This window comes from Leopardus geoffroyi, chromosome D2 (genome assembly GCF_018350155.1).
Source record: "Leopardus geoffroyi isolate Oge1 chromosome D2, O.geoffroyi_Oge1_pat1.0, whole genome shotgun sequence".
NCBI classification, from domain to species: Eukaryota; Metazoa; Chordata; class Mammalia; order Carnivora; family Felidae; genus Leopardus; species Leopardus geoffroyi.
In genome coordinates, this window is record NC_059334.1 from 11,393,329 (window position 1) to 11,416,231 (window position 22,903).

General features: G+C 37.6%; 1 protein-coding gene across 9 annotated transcripts in view; it reads right to left on the reverse strand.

The window, feature by feature from the left end:
- The window catches only part of RYR2 (ryanodine receptor 2), a 762,307-nt gene that overhangs the window by 222,194 nt on the left and 517,210 nt on the right, over window positions 1-22,903 (reverse strand). For all 9 annotated transcript variants that reach the window (XM_045437236.1, XM_045437235.1, XM_045437229.1 and 6 more), the window contains 5 exons: window positions 20,264-21,068; window positions 17,099-17,299; window positions 10,107-10,212; window positions 3,249-3,392; window positions 1,001-1,274 (listed from right to left, as the gene is read on the reverse strand). In XM_045437236.1, the coding sequence (XP_045293192.1) occupies window positions 1,001-1,274; window positions 3,249-3,392; window positions 10,107-10,212; window positions 17,099-17,299; window positions 20,264-21,068 (1,530 nt within the window). The remainder of the gene's footprint in view (window positions 1-1,000; window positions 1,275-3,248; window positions 3,393-10,106; window positions 10,213-17,098; window positions 17,300-20,263; window positions 21,069-22,903) is intronic.

The following is a 22,903-nucleotide window of genomic DNA, read 5'->3' on the forward strand; positions in this document are numbered from 1 at the left end:
GTAGTATTTAGGTTTTTCCTTCAAAATTTCACAGTGATTTGAGGCCAATTTTTATGTTCTCAGTTTTGGGATCCTTAGGCTACACATGAGGTATAAATGTTAATCCCCAAATTCACACAAAGCACACCTATAATGTTGAATTCTCTCCCCATTCTTTTTTCAAGGCCAGTAAATACAGACAAAATTCCTTATTCCTGTGGTGAGTGTTTGTCTCCCCACAGAGTTTAATGTGTTTTCATTAACCTGTATTTTTATATATGATTGTACATTACTGAAAAATTAATTTAAAAAACCCTCTAAGATATGTATTGTATCACTGCCACCTTAGCATCTAGTTGTAAAATTAGTCGTTTTTCTAGTGAGCTGTAAAATATAATGTCTAGAAAAGCAACAATCTCATTTAATAATCATATTACAGGTGTATCTCACAAATATTGCAGATTTGGTTCCAGATCACTGCAATAAAGCAAAATATTGCAATAAAGCAAATCGAATAAATTTTTTGGTTTCCCAGTGCCTACAACAGTTATGTTTATAATATGCTCAAGTCTATTAAAAGCATAGGAAAATTATGTTTTACAAAACAGCATATGTACCTCAATTAAAAAATATTTTATTGCTGAAAATACTAACATTTCCTGAGCTTTCGGTGAGTCGTAACCACTGATCACAGGCCATCATAACAAATATAATAATAATAACAAAGCCTGAAATATTGTGAGAATTGCCAAAACGTGACACATAAAGACACAAAGTGAGCAAATGATGTTAAAAAAAAAAAGTTGCCCATAGACTTGCTCGATGCAAGGTGGTCATAAACTTCCCATTTGTGAAAACCACACTACCTGCGAAGTGCAATAAAGCAAGGCACAATGCGATGTGGCGTGCCTGTAATCTAAGCAGTGTATCTATATTAATAAACGTACAGTGCACCTACTGGAATAAACGATTAGAAGGAAGACATTTATAAGACAGAGGTTGTAGTAGTTAAATAAATTACCCTAATCCACGAATCATAAGCTTCTCTTCTTCTTTGCCCATTCTTACACTCAGCAGAGAACGAATCTGACCGAGAGATGCCAGCAGGTTGATGGTATCCTCCACGGAGACACCATTTATAGTGTAGGTCTTTGGCAGAGCCCGGACCAGACCCCCAATGCCATCGTACTGTCGATGGAGCAACACAAACATGGCCCTCACCAGTTCAGGGTCTTCAATGACAGACTCTTGCGCCCATCGGACCATGGTCTCAGAAATCAACTGCTGAAGAGTGGCTGCACAGTCATTACGGATATTTTTTTAAAGGAAAAAAAAAAAAAAAACGAGAGAAGACAAATAAGTTGGGCATTTCAGCTGTACCTCTCATAGCCCCAGCCTAATACCAGAAATGAAAAGGCTAGGAACATTCTTTGAAGAAAAACTTCATTTAAACGCTATATATATATATGTCAATATATACGTATGTCATATATATATATATATATGTCAATAAAAATGAGTTATGAACATGAAAAGGCAAAAACACACAAGCTTTTCCTTAACACTCATTCTTATAATTAAAGAATTTAAGCTGTTTCAGAACTATGGCCACTTTTTCAAAACTATTGTTGGCAATCCATAGGGTAATCAATATGAACTGTCTATTACTTCCACTTTTATTTTCTTTGTTGCATTATTTTCCTCCCAGATGTGACACCACCATACATCCTTATAAAGTCAGTCATGTGCACTCAAGGAACTATCTATTTTCCTATCTCCTCATTTGAGCCATTTGTAATAGTGACCTCATATAATTATATTTTTACTATAATTTGGATCCCTAATTGTCAGTTAAAATATTTTCAAAGGATTTGATTGTAAAGCTGTATTCAAGTGAAAAGTTATTCTAACGTAAATTTGCAATGTAACATACAGTGTAATACAGACAAAAGCAATAGAACTTCCAAACCTCCTAAAAATAAATAATAAAAATATCAAAGCTAAGTAGAAAGATGCGACCAACTTAGACACAAAGAGGTACTCAATTCCTATCATTAACACACTGGCAGATTTTCGAAAGAAGCTGTTTTACCTGCTTTAATCTACACAGGAAGTAAAGGAAAAACAAAACCTACCAATTTTAACCAAACAGGAAATGTAGATAAACAGCCAGTATACTTCCACATGTCTCAAAACCAGGCTGATAATTTTAGTACGTCAGAACCATAAACCAGATAATAACAAAAAGTGTTTCATAGGAAATCTTGAACTCTTATTTGGAAGAAGGTATGATTCAGATCTGCGTGTGACACTGAACAGCACATTTAGAAGTAGCTGTATGGATGAAGGATTTTCACTGTAAGTTAATGGAAACGAAAAACAACTAAAATCTTCATGAGTTTATTTCTCTTCTTTCAGTAAAAACTGTTCATAAACCAGTGCTGCCTCACAGAATGAACAGAGACTTCGATGTGAGGTAGCGAGTAAGAAGGATCTCATCAACCCACTACTTGAACCCCTCCTGGGCGAGTGCCATGCCTGAGACTCACAGCCCCAGTGTGATTATTCATTTTCTGAGTATCGGCTGTTACTCTTCAGTTAAATAGGATAAAAATAAATCAGAAACGTGTAACGGTTCAGAAAATATCACAGAACCAAAATATAGTTACAGATACTATCTAAACTTTAACAAAAAAGTTTAATTTGGTGCAAGAACATTTGAAAGTCAATAGCACAATATTTAGACACGAAAGCTAAATTACCCACTTTGTACCTTCTCTTGATAGTCCCTGATCAAATACCTAAATTTTTGGTGCTCTAGGGAGCCCATCCATCCTTATAATACTGCTACCTCTCCATCTGTTCCCACAAATACAGTTGGATGCTCCTATCTACTTCTGGCGGCCATAGACATCTACTTGAGAATGTGATTCTTAGCAGTGCCCGGGTGGCTCAGTCGGTTAAGCACCCGACTTCAGCTCAGGTCAGCTCAGGTCATGATCTCATGGTTCGTGAGTTTGAGCCCCGCATTGGGTTCTCTGCTGTCATCCTGGAGCCTGCTTCGGATCCTCTGTCCTTCTCTCTGCCCCTCCCCTGCTCTCTGTCTCTCTCTTCCTCTCAAAATTAGTAAATAAACTTTAAGAAAAAGACTCTGATTCTGAGAAGCTGCAAACTCAATTTTCTCACTGGTTCATCTAGTATGTTAGCTCAAAGGAGAAATAAATGTCAGCAGTTGGGTTGCTTTGCCAGTTTCCTTCCATACTGCTTACAGGACTTCTTGGAGCCACTCTCAACTGGTTTTTCGGCTTGTTTCTTCTTCAGGTATGTCACCTTTTCTACCAAGGACAGCAGGCGTCCTCTAATTGTTAAGTCACTGTTTCCATCAAGAGACCCATCTTCATCCAGCTCAATTCCTGGTGTGAGAAAAGCAAAGAGAATGAAGAAAAGAAAAATGTGTTTGAAAGAAATACATTTAGGAGAAAAATGCTCTGGTTTTGCAACTTATCCACGCATAGCTTAAAGCAATGCTGTCATGTCAAGAACATTTGACAAGACAGAGTTAAGCACTCTTTCACTAGCTCTCAGGTAAAATCCACACACTGGCCTCTACGTCCTCCTTTCTCTTTTTCTCCTGTTCCAATGGGCCCAGGGCTATTAGCAGCTGAGACAAATTATAAAATGAGACAGAGAACAAAAAAACACTCTTAAGAGTCCAGATCAATTCTGCTATTTAGTCTGACCCTTAGGCTGACCCTCAGGCATGTCTGACTTCAGGTGCTATCTGCACACACTTACAGCTTTGCCCTCCCAAAAAAATCTCCTGAACTGTCAGCCACCTCAATTGCCTCTAAAAATCACAGTGGTATTTTAACAAATTGAGAGAAAAGATGGTAGGCATAATTAGCTATCCTAACCCAGCGAAATGCTTTACGTCTTAAGCAATAATCCTATCATTTTAGAGCATCCCTTTATTTATAGCAGATATATAGTATAACTTTTCTGGCAGTCATTTAGTCTTCTTCATTCATAAGTTAAATTAATATGCAAGGTGATGCTTGTATTCTCTTCACTAAACTGAAATAAAAATAATGCCACTGGTGCTATATATCACTTAACAAATGACTAATAAATGACTAATTAATTCTCTTTCACTGGGACAGTTTGTTCGTATCACTGCTTAAAGGGAAAAAGCACCACATGTCGAGAACAAGTCAATTCTATTTTAAAAGTTCTTAGAATGAAAGGTGGGGAAAGCTCCCTTAATAGATATGGGCTACTGACATATAACTTAACAAAGGATTTCCTTAAGCATTAATTAATTTCAAAAGATATGTGCCACACTTCTTAGGCCAGTCCTAAAAAGTGCCCCACAACTGGTTTAAATACAACTATTTGTGATCAAATATCTTTAGACTAAATCAACCTCTCATCTCTCTGCCAGAAGCATCTGGTTACATGCCCCAATCCCCCCTTCCCATTCCCTGCCACTGAAGAAAAGAGAAAAAAATAAAAATAAGATGTTGGTTATCTCCTGCTTAGTACGAAAGCCTTTGTGATCTCTCTACTTTTTATGACTTCCCACACAGGGTCAGTTAACCATTTTGGCATAGTAAATATTCTTATATGGACTCCTAACAGGCATCATGTATATTTCTGAGCCTATTTACATTTATATTAACTTTGGTATCAGTACATGTGTATGAAAAATACACATTGACGGCTCAACAAAATTAAGAAAACAGTTCAAAACAAGAAGTTTGACAAGGAAACAGTAATCATTAAAACGAATAAACAGAAATCCTGGAGTTGAAAGATACAGTAACTGAAGAATTTGACTGAGAGTTTCAAAAGTAGACTCAATACGCAGAAGAAGAATCAAAAACCTGAAGAATAGGTCGATTGAAATCATGCAGTCTTAAGAAAACCTATGAGATTTATGGGACAAAATGGAAAGAAACAATATTCACATTGTGGGAATTCCAAAAGGAGAAAGCACAAGGGCCAGAAAGTATATTTAAATAATGGCTGAAAACTTCCCAAATCTGGGGAGAGAAATGGACATGCAGATCCATGTGGCCCAAAAGACCCCAAAGGTGTTGAACCTGTAGAAGGCTACACTGAGACACATTATGATTAAAATGTCAAAAAGCAAAGGCAAGAAAAGAATTTTAAAAGCAGCAGAAGAGAGAAGTTATGTAAAAGGGATCTCCCATAAGAACACTGGCAAATTTCTCATCAGAAACTTGTCAGGACAGGAGAGAATGGGACCACTTATTCAAAACACTGAAAGAAAGTAACTATCAGCCAAGAATTCCACACTGTCCTTCAGAAAAAGAGGAGGGATAGACACTTTCCCCAATAAACAAAAGCTAAGGAAGTTCGTTACCATCAAATCTGCCTTATAGGGAATGTCAGAGGGAGTTCTTTGAATAGAAGTCAAAAAACTCTAATTAAGATCATAAAAACACAAAAAGGTAGCATAAATCTTACCAGTAATGGTAAGCATATAATCAAAATTAGATTTTACAGTAAGGTAATAGTGGTGCATAACTCATGATTCTTCTTTAAAATTAGCTTTTTTTAATGAATTAAAATATGTTGTTATAACTTTACGGTATTTTACATAAACCTCATGGTAACCACAAGGGAAAATTTTATAATAATTATGCAAAAGAACACAAGAAAAAAGGCAAGCATACTCATAACAAAAGATATCAACACAAAAACACAAAATACAGCAGGATAAATAAAAAGGAAAAGTTGATTTACAAAACAACCCAAAAAAATAATGAAATAGTAAGTCCTTATTTGCAATATAATTACTTTAAATGTAAATGTATAAAATTCTCCAACCAAAAGACCCAGAATAGCTGAATAAAAATAAGATCCAACCATACGCTGCCCATAAGAGATTCACTTTAGCCTTAAAGACAAAGACCAAGAGTGAAGGGATGAAAAATGGCATTTCAAGCAAATAACTAAAAATAATAATAATAATAATAATAATAATAATAATAATAATAAAATAATTTTAAAAAACCAACAACTCCCACCAAAACATAATCAAACCAAAATAAAATACCACAGGAAGCTACACATTCATCAGATAAAAGAGACTTTAAACTAAAAATGGTAAAATGAGGCAAAGAGGGTCATTATATAATGATAAAGAGGTCAAGAGATCAATAAAATATAACAACTATAAATATTTATGCACCCAACACTGGAGTACTTAAATGTATAAAGGAAAAGGTAAAAAACAAAAACAAAAACAAAAACAAAACTAAATGGGGAAATAAGGATTAATACAATAATAGGTGGGGACTTTAATACCCCACTCTCTACAATGAATAGATCATCCAGGATAGAATCAATAAGGAAAGCGTGGATTTTAACAACAGTACAGATCAAATGACCTAGAGGACATATAGAAAACATCCTATTAAACAACAGCAGAATACACATTCTTCTCAAGTGCACATGGAACATTTTCTAGGATAGAATATGTGCTAGGCCATAAAACAAATCTTAGTAAATTCAAGAGGGCTGATTATACTGGTTATCTTCTCTGACCACAAGGCATGAAATCAGAAATCAATGACAGGGGGAAACCTGGAAAATTCATGAACACAGGGAAATTAAACAGCATTCTCTTGAATAACCAATGAATCCAAGAATAAGTTAAAGGGGAAATAAATTTAATGAGACAAATAAAACTGGAAACACAACATACCAGAATTTATGGGGGCAACTAAAGCAGTTCTATGAGGGAAGTTCATAGCAATACGTAAGTGCTTACATTAAGAAGCAAGAAAGATCCCAAATAAACCAAAGTGTAACCTTAAGGAACGAGAAAAAGAGGAATGAACAGAGCCTAAAGTTAGCAGAAGAAAGGAAATATTAAAGATTAGAGCAGAAATAAATGATGTATAGATCAAAAAACAATAGAAAAGATTAACCAAAATAAAAGTTATTTCTTTAAAAATCCCAACAAAATTGACAAACGTTTAGGTAGACTAACCAAGGCCGGGGGGAGGAAACAGGACTAAAGTTAACAACAATATAAATGATAAAGGAGATACTGTAAATGAAAAAATGAAAAAGATACCACAGAAATTCTAAAGATTATAAAAGGTTATGATGAAGATTATAAGCAAACAAAGTGGACAACCTAGAAGAAATGGAAAAGTTCTTAGACACATACACCTTACCAAGACAGAAATGGAAACTCTGAATAGAGCAATTTAAGGAAAATGAATCTGTACTCAAATATCTCACAATGAAGAAAGGCTTTACTGGTGAATTTTACCAAACATTTAAAGAAGAATTAACAGCAATTCTTAAACTCTTCCAAAGAAATCAAAAAGGAGGAAACACTCCCAAACTCATTTTACTAGGCCAGCATTATCCTGACACCAAAACTGCAAAGAACACTACCAGAAAAGAAAGCCACAAGACATTATGCCTGACAAACAGAGATGCAAAATTTCTCAATACCAGGAAATTGAATTCAATAGCATATTTAAAGGACCATTCTCCATGATCAAGCATGATTTATCCCTGGGATTCAAGGACAGTTCAACATATGCAAAACAATCAACGTGATACACCACAATAATAGAATGAAAGAAAAGAATCATATGATCATTTCTGTAGGCACGTTGGAAAGAACACTCAACCAAATTTAAGATGCATTCATGATAAAAACTCTTAACAAATTAGGCACAGAAGAAATATATCTCAACATAACAAAGGCCAATATGACAAACCCATAGCTTTTATTTCTCAATGGTGAAATATTAAAAATGTTCCCTCTAAGATTAGGAACAGAACAAAGTTACCCACTCTCACCATTCCTATTCAACACAGTACTGAAAGTCCTAGCTAGAACAATCAGGGAAGAAAAAGAAATAAAGGGTACATGAATTGTAAAGGAATAAATGAAATGGTTTCTATTTGCAGACAACATGATTTTTATATAGAAAATCCTAAAAATTCAACCAAAAAAACTGTTTGATCTAATCAATGAATTCACTAAAGTTGCAGGACAACAATATGTACTGTTTCTATAAACCGAAAATGAAATTTTTGAAAAAGAAATTTAAAAAAATCATTCCCATTTACAATAGCATCAAGAACAATAAAATACTCAGGAAGAGGTTTAACTAAGGAGGCAAAAGATTTCTATGCTGAAAATTACAATACATTGGTGAAAAGAAGAAGGCACAAATACTGGCAAGGTATCTTCTGTTAATGGATTTGGAAGAATATTGTTGAAATGGTAATATTATCAGAAGCCATCTTAGATTCAATGCAATCCCTCTCAAGATTTCAAAGGCATTTTTTACAGAAGTAGAAAAAACCTTTCCAAAATTTATATGAAATCACAAAATCCTCCAATAGCCAAAGAAATTCTGAGAAAGAAGGGTAAATCAAGAAGTATCACACTTCCTGATTTCACTAGAGTCATCAAAACAGCATGGAACTGGCATAAAAATGAACAAAGAGATAAATGGAAAAGAATCGAGAGCCTGGAAATAAACCCAAGCGTACATGGTTTACTGTAAGTTGACAGGGTTGCCAAGAATACCCAATGGAGAAAAAGACAGTCTTCAATAAATGGTGCTGGGAAAATCAGATATTCACATTTAAAAGAATGAAACTGGACCCATATCTTAACCACTCATGAAAATTAACTACAAATGGATTAAAGACTTAAATGTTTGACCCCAAATCATGAAACTTCTAGAAAAAAAACATAGCAACAAAGCTCCTTGATATGGGTCTTGGTAATAATTTTCTTGGACATAACACCTAACCACACCTAAACCACAAGCAACAATATCAAAAATAAACACATGGGACTACATCAAATTAATTACTAACCAAGTGAAAAGACAACCTACAGAATGGGGAAAAATGTTTCTAAACTATATATCTGACAAGGAGTTGATACCCAAAACATATAAAGAACTTCTATAACTCAATAGCAAACAAAACAAAACAAAACAAAACAAAAAAACCAACTCAATTAAAAAATGGGTAAAGGACTTGAATAGACGTTTCTTCAGCTCCAAAAAAGACATGTGAAAGGCCAAATGGTACATGAAAAGATGCTCAACATCATCACTGGTCATTAGAGAGAAGTAAATCAAAACCATAATCAGGTAGCAAAGCACCTCACACCTATTAGAATGGCCACCACTGAAAAGGCAAAAGATTAACAAAATGCTGGTGAGCATGTGGAGAAAAGAACACCTTGCACACTGCTGATGAATTGTAAATTGGTACAGCTATTGTGGAAACCAGTATAGAGGATCCTCACAAAATTTTAAAAATAGAACTACCATATGATCCAGTAACCCACTTCTTAAAACATATCCAAATGAAACAAAAACACTAATTTGGAAAAGGAATCTGCACCTCCATGCTCATAGGAGCATTGTTTACAATAGCCAAGACATGGAAACAATGTAAGTGTCCATCTGGAAATGAATGGATAAAGAAATTGTGGTATATACATACTACGGAATATTATTTAGCCAGAAAACCGGGAAATACTGCATCTGTGATAACAAAGACAGAACATGAAGGCATTATGCTAAGAGAAATAAGCCAGACAGAAAAAGAGAAATATTGTATGATCTCACTTATGTATAAAACCTAAAAACCAAAACAAACACATAAGCAAACAACAAACTAAGAGAAAAAGAAAGCAGACTTGTTATCAGAAGTGGGGAGTGGGGAGAGAGGAATTGAAGGAAACTGGTCAAAAGGTACAAACTCCCAGTTATAGGTTAAATAAGTACTAGGTATGCAATGTACAGCATAATGACTATAGCTAAACCTGCTGTATGAAATACAGGAAAATTGTTAAGAAGGTAAATCCTAAGAGTTTTCATCACAAGGAAAAAAATTTTTGCCATTATTCTTCCTTCTAAAATTTTAATGCATCTATATGAGAAGATGGAAGCTTAGCAGAACGTATTATGGCAATCATTTCATAAGATATGCAAATCAAACCATCACACCGTATATTCTAAAATTATATAGTGTTGGTATGTCAATTATCAATTAATCAATCAGTAACACATTTAAAAAAGAGTTGTAAGTCAAGAAGACATTACCACAATGTGTCATCAAATCTTCGTGAAAATCTAAGAGCTGGTCTCGGATTTCTTCAGGACATGGACATTCACTTTTGTCATCCTTAAAATTGAGAAGCATATTGATCTGAAAGTTTGGACAAACAAGAAAGAGGAGGAACAAGAGTAAAAGAAAAGTGAAATCGGGAAAGACACAGCAAAGATCATAAACACCAAAGATGTTCAATCTTTGAATATTCATAAACTGCAGTCCAAAAGATGAAAAGTCATTATCACTCAGTATAACAAATACCACAAAATAAATAGAACTATTCAAAGCCTCGCTTGTTGCAACATAGTTATATAATTTGCTTCCTCTTTTTCAAATCCACAATATGTTAGACCCTTGTATACTTAGGGTTCTTAAATCAACTAAAATCTAAATGTTATTTTAAAAAATATTTTATTGTGCTTTTCCTAGATTTCCTTTTTTCTAGCTAATTTCTAAACTTTACTGAATATTTTAAAGAATTCTTTTTGAGAAGGATATAGTAGCAAAGGCAAAAAAATTCTAAATACGATAGAAAAGTAATATAATGGATAACTTGCTTTTTAATAACATTAATAGTTCAATTAACCAAATTCAAGAAACAATCCTCAATTGGTTTTAGCTTCAGACATAGAACTATTACACTTCTGAATGAAGAAAAGAAAGGAATGTTGCTGTTTCACAAATTCCCCCGAAGAAACAACTGTTTTCTTTTTAGAATTTTTTACATGAATTTTTTGTTTAACTTTTATTTTGAGAGAACTGCAGATTCCTATGCTATTTTAAGAAATAACACAAAGAGATAACATATACCCTTTACTCAATCCCCCCAAAGGTAACATCTTACAAAACAGTAGTACAGAATCACAACCAGGAGACTGACATTGATAGTTAAGATAGAGAACAATCCTAGCACCTCAAGGATCCTTCCTGCTATACCATTATAACCACATCTACTTCCCTCCTATTTGCTCCTCATCCCTTATTCCTGTCAATCACTAATTGACTGTTGTCCATTTCTGTATTATTGTCATTTCAAGAACGTTACATAAATGGAATCACACAGAATGCATGCATATATTCCTATATGATCCTTCTGATGTCCTCAGGGTCTGTAGTGATCCCTCATTTTATTTCTGATAATTTGTGTCTTTTACCTTTGTCAGTCTTTTCAGTGTTTTGTAGATTTTGTTGATATTTTTAAATAACCAGTTTTTGGATTCATTAATTTTTTTTCAATTGTTGTCCTGTTTTCATTTTCATTGATTTCTGCCGTTATGTTATTGCCTTCCTTCTGCTTGTTTTGGGTTTATTTCACTCTTTTTTAAAAAAAATTTTTAATGTTTATTTATTTTTGAGAGGGTGTTGGGGGAAGGGGAGAGAGAGAGGGAGACCCAGAATCTGAAGCAGGCTCCAGGCTCTGAACTGGAGTCAGCCCGACGTGGGGCTCAAACTCACAAACCACAAGATCATGACCTGAGCCAAAGTCGGACACTCAACCAACTGAACCACACAGGCACCCCTACTCTTTTTTTTTTCCCAAATGCTTGTGATGTCAACTGAGATTACTGTTTTTCTCTTTTTAAATGTAAATATTTAATGTCATAAATTATCCTCTCAGCACTGTTAGCTGTTCCCACAAATTTTGATATGTGATTACTTTTTTTTCAGTTCATTGATTTAAACATTTTTTTAATGTTTTATTATTAACATTATTTATTATTTATTATTTATATTTTATATTATTTATTATTAATTTATTTTAATTAATTAATTAAATAATTATTATTTATTATTATTTTATTATATATTATTTATTATTATTTTTTATATATTATTTTAAATATATATTTTAATATATATTTAATATATATTAATATATTAATTATTAATATTATTATATTAATTATAATTATATATTTATATATTTATATATATTTATATATATTTATATATTATATATAATATAATATATATTATATTAATTAATATATTAAGTATTAATATTATATTAATTATTAATATATTAATATATTAATATTTTAATATATTTAATATATATTTTAATATATATTTTAATATATATTTTTAAATATATATTTTTATATATTATATATTATTTTATTATATATTATTATATATTATTTATTATATATTATTATTTTAATTAATTTAATTAATTTATATTATTTATTATTAACATTTATTATTAACAGAGAGAGAGAGAGAGAGAGAGAGAGTCAGAGAAAGAGGGGATATACAGAATCCCAAGCAGGCTCCAGACTCTGAGCTGTCAGCACAGAGCCCAACTCATGAACTGCGAGATCATGACCTGAGCCGAAGTCAGACACTTCACCAACGGAGCCACCCAGGCGCCCCTCAGTTGAATGATTTTTAAATTTTCCTTAAGACTTCCTCCTTACACTATGAGTTATTTACAACTGTGTTGTTTAGTTTCCAAGTATTTGGAGATTTTTCTGTTTTCTGTCTTTTATTGATTTCTAAGTTGACTCTACCGTGGTCAGGAAAAAGATTCTGTATGAAAAAATTTAAACACTTTTAAATCCATTTAGGCTGTTTAAGGCCCAGCATACAGCCCATCTTTGAGAATGTTTCATGGACACTTGAAAAAAAAATATGTATGATGTTGTTGGGTGGAGTGTTATACAAATATCCAAAGACCCTGTTTGGTGATGACAGAGTCACATTTTCCTATGTTCTTGCTGACTTTTGCCTAGCTTTTCTATCGATTACTCAAAGAGGAATGCTGAGGTCTCCAACTATCATTGTGTATTTATCTACTTCTTTCGGTTCTGTGTGGACTTCACATATTTTTCGGCTGTAGGCAGTACCTGTGCATTTGCCTTCTTGGTAGGTTCTTACAGCATTGTATAATGTTCCTGTCTGCCTCTGGTAATTTCTTTACTCTGATAGAGTCACTCTTACTTTCTTTCAGTGTTTCATAATATGTCTTTTTTCAACCTTTTACTTTCAACCTATCTACATCATTCTATGTGATATAAACTTCTCCTAGAAATACCTCATCAGAGAAACATCTCATAGACGTAACCTAACAGCAGATGGTTAGGCCAAGTTTTATATAATCCACTCGGCCAATCTCTTTTAATTGGAGTAATGTTCAAGCCTTTATTGATATGACTTAAGTCTGTAATTTCATGTTTTTTGTTTGTTCTGCTTTATTTTTCCCAACTTGCTGTGGGTTCCTTGAACTATTTTTAGGATCTCGTTTTGAATTATCCCTGGCATTTTTTTTTAGTATATCTCTATGCATAGTTTTTTTTTAGTGGTTGCTCTGGATATAACAATATACGTACATAATTCATCACAGCCTACTGGCATCAACATTTTACCAGTTTGAAGCACAGAAAACTCATCTCCCTTTTATACCCCTTATCCTCCTTCATTTAAAATACAAATGTCTTAAATATTACCTATAAATACATCTAGAACACATCAGAGAGCTTTATCATTTTTGCTTCATCCATCAAATATAATCTAGAAAACTCAAAAGGAGGGGCGCCTGGGTGGCTCAGTTGGTTAAGCGTCCAACTTTTGGTTTTGGCTCAGGTCATGATCTCATAGTTTGCGAGTTTGAGCCCCTCATCAGGCTCTCTACTGTCAGCACAGGGCCTACTTCAGATCCTCTGTTTCCCTCTCTCTCTCTCTCTCTCTCTCTCTCTCAAAAATAAACATTTTAAAAAAAAGAGAGAGAAACTTGGGGGGCCTGGGTGGCTCAGTCGGTTAAGTGTCCAATTTCAGCTCAGGTCATAATCTTACAGTTCTTGGATTCGGGCCCCATGTCGGGCTCTGAACTGACAGCTTGGAGCCTGGAACCTACTTCAGATTCTGTGTTTCCCTCTCTCTCTGCCCCTCCCCGGCTCATGTCTGTCTGTCTCTCAAAATAAATAAATAAATAAATAAATAAACATTAAAAAAAAATTTTAAAAACAGAGAACCCAAAAGAAAAGGGAAGATACATTGTATTTATTCCTATTTTAACACCTTCCATTGTTCTTTCTTCATTCCTGATTTTCCAAATTTTCTTCTATTGTCATTTTCTCTCCATTTAAAGAACTTCATTTAGGCTTTCCTTCAGGGTTGGCCTGCTGTAGTTCAAATCTCATTCTTTGCCTCCATTTGAGAATGTCTTGATTTCCCCTGCATTCCTGAAGGATATTTTCATTGCCTATAGAGTTCTGGGTTTTCAGTCTTTTTTTCAGTTGAAAACCAGTGTGCTGCCTCCATCTGGCCTACATGATTTGTGATCTGAAATCTCGGTCACTCACATTGTTTTTTTCCCTCTAGGTGTCATTTCTTTCTCACTGCTTATGAGATTTTTTTCTGTGTCTCTCGTTTTCAGAAGTTGGACTATGGTATATCTTGATTTAGATATCTTTGGGTATTCTGTTTAGGGTTTATTCAGCTTCTTGAGTCTCTCTCTCTCTCTCTTAAGTTTCTTCATTTATTTTTGAGAAAGACAAATAGTGGGGGATGGGCAGAGAGAGAGAATCCCAAGCAGGCTCTGCGCTGACAGCACAGAGCCCGACTCAAGGCTTGAACTCACAAACTCACAAACTTGAAATCACAACCTGAGCTGAAATCAAGAGTCAGACACGTAACCAGCTGGGCCACCCAGGTGCCCCTTGAGTCTTTTTCTTTGTATCTTTTGCCAAACTTGAAAAGTTTCAACTTTTATTTTTTCCAAGGTTTTTTTTTTTTTTTCAGCTCCCCCTCTTTCTCCTATTCCTAGGACTCCAGTGTCACAAACGTTTGATGTTTTGTTATATTTTCACTGGTTCTTAAAGGTTTATTTTCTTTTCCAGTTTGTTTTCTGTTCTTCAGACTGGGTAGGTGATTCTTATTATTCCCTCTTTAGTTCAATGATTCTTTTCTCTGTCTCCTTTCTGCTGTTCAGTGTATCCATTAAAGGTTTCTTTATTTTGGCTATTTTTCATTTCTAAAATTTCCATTTGGTTCTTGTTCCTATCTTTCTTTCTTTGTGAAGACTTTTTTTTTTTTTCCATTTGGAAGCTTTATGATGGCTGCTTTAAAAGCCTTGTCAGAGAAACTGAAATCTTCATGAGCTGGAGATCATCCGAGTTGGTATCTAGTGAGTGTCTTTTATCATTCAAGGTTTTCTTGGTTCTTGGTATGATGAGTGATTTTTTTTTTTTTTTTTTTAATTGAAACCTGCGCATTTTGGTACTATGAGACTTCTCGATCTTAAATTTCCGGCTTCTTCTGACAGTAGCTAGCAGGAGAAGAGTTTAACCGGCCCTGTTCCTTGTTACTTCCAGGTGGGAGAGGAAGACCATTTCCCCACTCGGCCTCCGCAAGCACTTGAGGAAAGGAGGTCTTGTTCCCACTGGGCAGTTTGGGAGACCAGTTCCCCCTAGACCTGTACCCACACAACCCCGGCTGGAAAGGGCAAGAGTGCCTTGGTACTTCTCCCTCCCTAGCCTCTCCTGACACTTTGGAAGACGCAAGCCTCGTTACCACCCAGCTGGGAAAAGTCTCAGCTCCTCACAGTTCCAGCCGGGGCACCTCATTACAGCCTGATGAGGGTGGCAGGCTAGGCTCCCACTCAGTCTTCGCTGGGTGGGGCAGTTTGGACTGGTGTTTGGCTGATGTAGTGCGGTCAGTACCTAAAAGCTTTCAGTTTTGCTAGAGACATGGTTTTCTTGGTCTTCTGGCTGGACGAAGAAGGCTTTTGTTGGGGCTTTTCCTGTCGGTGCCCATCAGCATTTCTGGGTTGCCAGCTTCTTTAGCTCCAAGTCTGGCATAGATGAGGGGAAAGAAAATCCAGGGGACTCGCCACCATGTTGTTTCTCAAGTCCCAAGTTCCATAGTCAGTCTCCTGTCTTCCATCTTTCAGAGTCTTTGTATGTTGTCTTTTATGTAATTTCCAGGGTGACAGTTGTACTTAGAAGAACAGGGAAAGGCACACGTACTCCATTTTTCTAGAAGCAGGAGCTCCCAATAGCGGTTTAACGAATGGAGTTGATTTGGGGGAGCCTGGTCTTGTTTTCTGCTCCATAAATGCCATTTGTGGCAATAAACAAAATTCCATGTCCCTTCCCTCAAAGAAATTTCATTCTGGTGAGAAAACAAATTCTTCAATTAGTCCACAAACATTTTCATTTGGAAATATCTTGATACACAGAGAAAAGGTCAGGGGAAGATACTGAAGACAGTGTGCATCCCATCTGGAAGTAGATTCTAGACCAGCTAATTGTTTAGTTCAGGCATGTGCCCTTGATTCTGCTGTACCTAGGCAGATCTGGGTTTGGATATCATAAACAGGTGATCAATCTCTCAGCAAGCCTGGCAGCAGTAGTGACATTTGGTCTTTCAGGAGAGACCAAACAGAAAAGGTCTGACATTGAGTCACAGAAGCGAAGGGTTCTTTTTCACTGGGTGGTGCCAGGTCAGCCAAAGCAGATCCACTTGTGGTTGGATATGGTTTCTTTTTTTAATTAATTTTTTTAATGTTTACTTATTTTTGAGAGAGAGACAGACAGAGTGTGAGCAGAGAGAGAGGGAGACACAGAATCCGAGGCAGGCTCCAGGCTCTGAGCTGTCAGCACGGAGCCCGACGTGAGGCTCAAACCCACTGTGAGCTCACAACCTGAGTCGAAGTCAGACACTTAACCGACTGAGCCACCCAGGCTCCCCTGGGTACTGTCTCTACATGTAGAACTTCAGAGTCTGGCACACAGGTCTCCTCGAAGAGCCTATGGTACACATGATACCTTTCAATAAATCTCTCATTTGTTTAAACTGAGAAGATTTTTCTTTTCCTTTGGTGAAACTAAGAATTACTAAATCCACTTGGCTAGTTTAAGGAGAACAGGGAAAAAAAAAAAAAACACTTGTAATTTATACTGTAATTTCACGATGTACGGATCCTGAATGAACTAAAGCCCAAAGTAAAAAGGGAAGAATTTCCATTTCATTCTTGTACCTGTTCCTGAGGTGGGGATCGAAATTCCTTTGTCTTCCTGGCAGTAAGCGCGGCCGACATGTTTAAAGCTTGCATAACTTCATTGTAACGGAAGCGCTGATTGTCTTGGAGCTTGGCTACAAAGTCATCTGAAAAGGCCACGATGGCTTCTATCCGGTGTCGGACCTGGCAGTCACAGAGGTACTGGAGCAGCAGACACATCTGAAAAGATGATGAACAAGACATCAGGGGTGAATTCAGGAATCTTAAGTAGTTACTGTGTACCTGTGGCAGACACGCTTAGTATCAACTCTTTTATGAACAGAATTCTGATTCTGTGTAGGCAGCAATGTGCTTGGTCCCAGGGGATAAAACCTACAATTTTTCTAAGCTTAAAAGGGTAAATGCATGCCCTGTTGGTGGACACTTACTGCCCTGGCCTCCTCGGCAGCTACCGGGGCTATGGCGAATGAGATATATGAGGCGAACTCAGTGAGGAGTCTTGTGGGAAAGATGTCACACCAATAATAACAGACTAGAACACTCTCTTTTCAAACTGGGTTTAACTGGGTAATGAGTGGCATGATTGTTTCACTTTAGGATGAAAACTGCAGACTGAGGAGCACAGGAAAATATTAAGAGCTGGCTTCCTGAGGACATTATTGAGCTCCTATACTAATTCTAGAACTCTGCACCTCCAGACTCTGCATGTAAATTAATTAAGTGGTTTCACTGTTCATTCATTAAATGCCGAGTGGGGGATTCTCCAACCGGAAGTCAAAAGGGTTTAAGCATATTTATTTATTTTGAGAGAAAGAGAAAGACGGCACAAGCAAGGTAGGGACGGAGAGAGAGGGAGAGAGACAGGGAATCCCCAGCAGGCTCTACGCTGTGTGAAGCCCGACACAGGGCTTGAACACATAAAGTGCAAGATCAAGACCTGAGATGAAACCCAAAGTCAGATGCTTAACCAACTAGCCACCCAGGCACCTCAGCTAAAAGGATTTTTAACTGAGAGAATATGTTGCCTACAAGAGAACGCTCTGCCCATGTTTCGGAAAGCATTTAAATATACTTAATACCAACTGTGATATAAATACAAAGCAGTGTTAAAGGGAACTTTAAAACCACAACAGGGACATTTCTGCCAATACCAGCTCTGACGCAGCCCTAGCATCCACTCCCCTCTTCATCTCCTTCACCCCACCCCAGTGCAAGCCCCGTCCCCTTGGGTCTGGACGAGCGTGACAGCCTCTCGACTGAGTAGACTCTGGAGGACTAGCTCTTCTCCTTATCAGTTTTCATCACAGCAGCTACAATTAAATTTTTAGAATCAAATTCCCTTGTTAAAATTATTCAATGGTTGGGCTGCCTGGGTAGCTCAGTCGGTTGAGCATTCAACTTCAGCTCAGGTCATGATCTCCCTCACGGGTTCAAGGCCAGCGTCGGGCTCTGTGCTGACGGCTCAGAGCCTGGAGCCTGCTTCTGATTCTGTGTCTCCCTCTCTCTCTGCCCCTCCCCTGCTCATGCTCTGTCTCTCTCTCTCAAAATAAATAAACATTAAAAAAAGTTAAAATTATTTAATGGTTTTAAATGAACTCCGAATAACATCTAAAGTCTGTCAAATGCCTGGATTCTATGTTACCTGCCTCCTGCCTATCTCACCCTGTTTCCTTAGCTAATTAGGTTAAATGGCCTTTTTCTGCCTCAGAACCTTTGTTGTGCTCTGTGCTAAAAGCTCCTAGAACACTCTTCCTACTCCTTCTTTACATCTACTGGACTCCAGCTCATCCATCTGAACTCCAATTAAAAGTCACCATCTTGGGGCGCCTGGGTGGCGCAGTCGGTTAAGCGTCCGACTTCAGCCAGGTCACGATCTCGCGGTCTGGGAGTTCAAGCCCCGCGTCGGGCTCTGGGCTGATGGCTCAGAGCCTGGAGCCTGTTTCCGATTCTGTGTCTCCCTCTCTCTCTCTGCCCCTCCCCCGTTCATGCTCTGTCTCTCTCTGTCCCAAAAAATAAATAAACGTTGAAAAAAAAAAATTAAAAAAAAAAAAAAGTCACCATCTCAAAGAGGACTCCCTCACCTTTCTCACGGTAATCCAGTTGAGATTTTCTTTTTTCTAATAATTCATTCTTTTCTTTCAGATCATTTAATGCAATTATCAATAAAATATTTTAACAGAAATAGATAAATACATGTATATTTCCCTTAGAGACTGTGAATGTCTGGAAGGTACAGCTGGCAAGTTTTTCCTCCACCCAGAACCACATGTCTGGCTCCAAGGAAGACCTCAATCTGTGTTGACTGAGGACTGAAAAGTAAAAGAGCCTGTCAATGATGTAAACATCAAATGGACTCTTACGGACTGAAGACAGGTTAAGAAAGGATCTTTCAGACATCTTGATAAGCACAAGAAACAGGCAATGTCTTTAATTCCTTAGAAACATACATGCAGGAAGCAAAATCTTGCTGTGTGAGAATGGGCACACCTACTGGTAACAAAGTGTTCTATGGCTAGCGAGAGTGGGGGCAGGGTAGGAAGGGGGTAAGGGGTCCCTCCTGTTTCAGGCGTTCCAACAAATAGTTGGTGGAATGCATCTGCAGAAATAAAAGAGAAATTGCTAATGAAGAGGAGGAGAAAAAGTGCTAGACACACACACCCAAATCACTACATGTATTTCTTGTCAACTATTGTCAACTGACACCATTGGAAAATTCATGAATTCTATTCTAATTTTTTTTTAATGCTTATTTATTTTTGAGAGAGAGACAGAGACAGAGACAGAGAGACAGCGAGACACAGAATCCAAAGCAGGCTCCAGGCTCTGAGATGTCAGCATAGAGCCCAGTGCGGGGCTGGAACCCACAAACCGTGAGATTATGACCTGAGCTGAAGTCGGACGCTTAACTGACTGAGACACCCAGGCGCCCCGTTCATGAATTCCATTCTAAATGCAAGAAAATTGTACTGGCACATCCCAAAACACAACAGGAAGTTGGTTAATTTTATGAAAAACGATCATTATACACGAACACAAAAATACACACACACCCCTTCCCCACCACCAAGAGGAAAAGAGACAAAGGCAAATATCAATCCCGTAATAGTTAGTGACCCTGAAATTCACTAAAAAAAATTTTGTTGTTGTTGTTTGTTTTTTCATTTTGTTTTGTTTTCTGATTACCTGCAATTTAACTGGCTCAGGCAGTTTCATTTGGAGCAGTCCTTCCTTGGGCCTCTTACCCCCTTTGGCTTCTTCTTCTCCAGCTCCTTCTGGCTTGGAGTCTTCCATGGAGGGCTCTTTCTCCAGAGCCTCAGTGTCTTCTTCCGGAGTGGCGGCTTCCTTGAACACACTGGGCTCTATCAGCTGCAAGATGTGTTTTAAGTCCTCATTGTGGAAGATCCCCATGATGAGCAGAGTATAGAAAAGCTTGATGAGAGGTACAAAGAGAAATTCAGTGGTGCCCCCCACGGGGTCCCGGGCATGCAGGCTGCCCTCTTTAACAGCTTCTGTCAGCATCTGAATGGTTTTGGCCTTCAGGATGTCCAGCGGGAACTCTGGACTGTATTGGTAGCAGTCGTTATTGATGCTCACAAAACTGGGGGAGGAAAACTGTATCCGTGGCCTGAGGGAGGTGCTGAGGCCAATCCCCGGGAGGCCATGCTTTTTGTTCTCATCAGGGAAGAGGGTGATGCTCTTGGTCTCCTCCGTCATGGGCACGATGAACTCACTGTTCATCATGAGCCTGGCAGTGGCGTAGGAGCTCAGGTGGATGTCAATCAGCAGGTCATAGTAGCCGGCCCGCAGCAAACCGGGCATGTACTTGTTCTCGATGGCGTAGAGCAGCTGGGGTTCGTCCACGTGGCTGCACAACGCATGCGCCACCCGGTGGTTCCCGAGGGCGCAGACGGCGGAGTAAAGCCGGAGCGTGTGGTAGTGGAATTTCAGCAGCTCCTCCTGCTCTGTCAGCTCCAGTATGTCAACAGATCTGTACAAAGGAGGAGAGTGGTAGCAAGGTCAGGTGGGGAAAAGTTCTAAAAACTCTGCGTCACAGGAGAGATCTAAGTACCTCATAAATTTCAAAAAGTTACGGAAACATATTTTTGTTCCCGATTTTCTATGACAGGTTTCATGATGGTGTATTTTTTTTTTTTCTCTGTCAGTACTAGGTATTTTACAAGTTTTCCTCCGTATGAAATTTTACGTGGGAAATTTCTAACCACTAGTGGTTGAAGCTGCTTCATCCTCCATCAATCACCCTCAGGTTTGGGGCACCTCTTGTAGCCACTGAGTCTCGATCTGCACCCGTGTCTCCTTTCCTTTCAGAATTTGAGCACTCCTTAGAAAATCTTGAATCTCCTTTTCCAACGTGGCTAAAGCCAGAGACCTTTTCCTTAGGCTAAGTTGTCCCTGTCTCTGACCTATGATTAGTGATTCGCCTGACCAGTCGAAGTAAGAGAATGGAGGACTAATGCTTCTGAAGTGATGTACCTTCTTACACATCCCTCACGGCCCCAGACTTAGACCAGTGCAGCCCTGGTTTCCATCGGGCATGTATGGCTTGTGAAAAAAATACTATTTGTGATAATTTCGTGTAGCAAAGTTTCTACTGGGAAGCTGAGTCTACGCTGGGCCATTTTGCTTCTAGAATGTATCATGCCCTTCCAACCCATAAAAAACTTAAAATGGCCAGAATATGCCTAAAGTAAAGCCATTCCTTTCAAAATGAAGTCAATTTTAAGAGGACGTAATTCCTTTCGATGTGCTAATGTTTCTACACTATTTATTTAAATTATTAAGATTGCTCATGGGTGACCCTGTAGAATTAAAAGTAGAAACTTGATATATTCACAATAAAAGGAATGACTCATTCATCTAGAAAAGTGTCCTTGGTGAGACTATGATATAAACTCATCAGAACATGGGTTATTATATGACTTCATTAATATTCGTCTAGCAGTTAACCTCATACACAGTAGAAGCTGAGTAATTACTTGTGATTATTTGTTGTTAAGCTCTGTCACCGCCCTTCATACTCGATCATCCTGTCCATGCCCATCCACTGTGTCTATGCTTCCCGGGTCACAGGTATTCTATGAAAAGCCACTGTGGCTTGATGGTGCAAAATTATTCCAGACCCTACCGCCCAAATCTCAGCTTCAGAAGCATTCCGAGTCGGAAACTCAAAAGCAAATGATGACTCACCTAGGCCTCCGGGAAACCACCCAACTGTGGGGCCCGGCTGCTAGCACCCAATTCTTGGGAAGGGATAACTGAGCAGGCCTTCTCTCTCAAAGTATAGCGGACAATGATTCCCATGTCTTACCTAGGCCCTCCAGGCTCTCAAGAAGACTATGAGCCTGGCTGATGATCAAAATATATAAACCTGTTCACCGTAGCAACACAGAACCTCTGCATTCTAGCTTCTTAGTGAAGAACACAACTTAGCCTACCATCTAATTCCTCTCAGACTGCCAGTTTCTAGAAAAAACAACTAAGGACTCCACAATTTACATTAGCTACTGCCCCTTCCAACCCACCTCCTATTATTCACTTTAGGGCACCCTGTTACTTCCTTTAAAGCACCTCTCTTCCCGACTAGACCGTGAAATCTTTTAAGGTAAGGGTCCCATCTGTTTTGTACACCATTTAGTATCCAATGCCAGGGACACAATGAGAACTAATATATGTCTGGAATGAATGAGTAAGAGAATTCTGGAAGGATCTATAGTCTCCATCTCACGACTCTACACTTAGGTCAGGGCAAACCAAAGCATATACCTCAACTACTTTAATCTGTCTTTCCACACCAACTCCTTATAG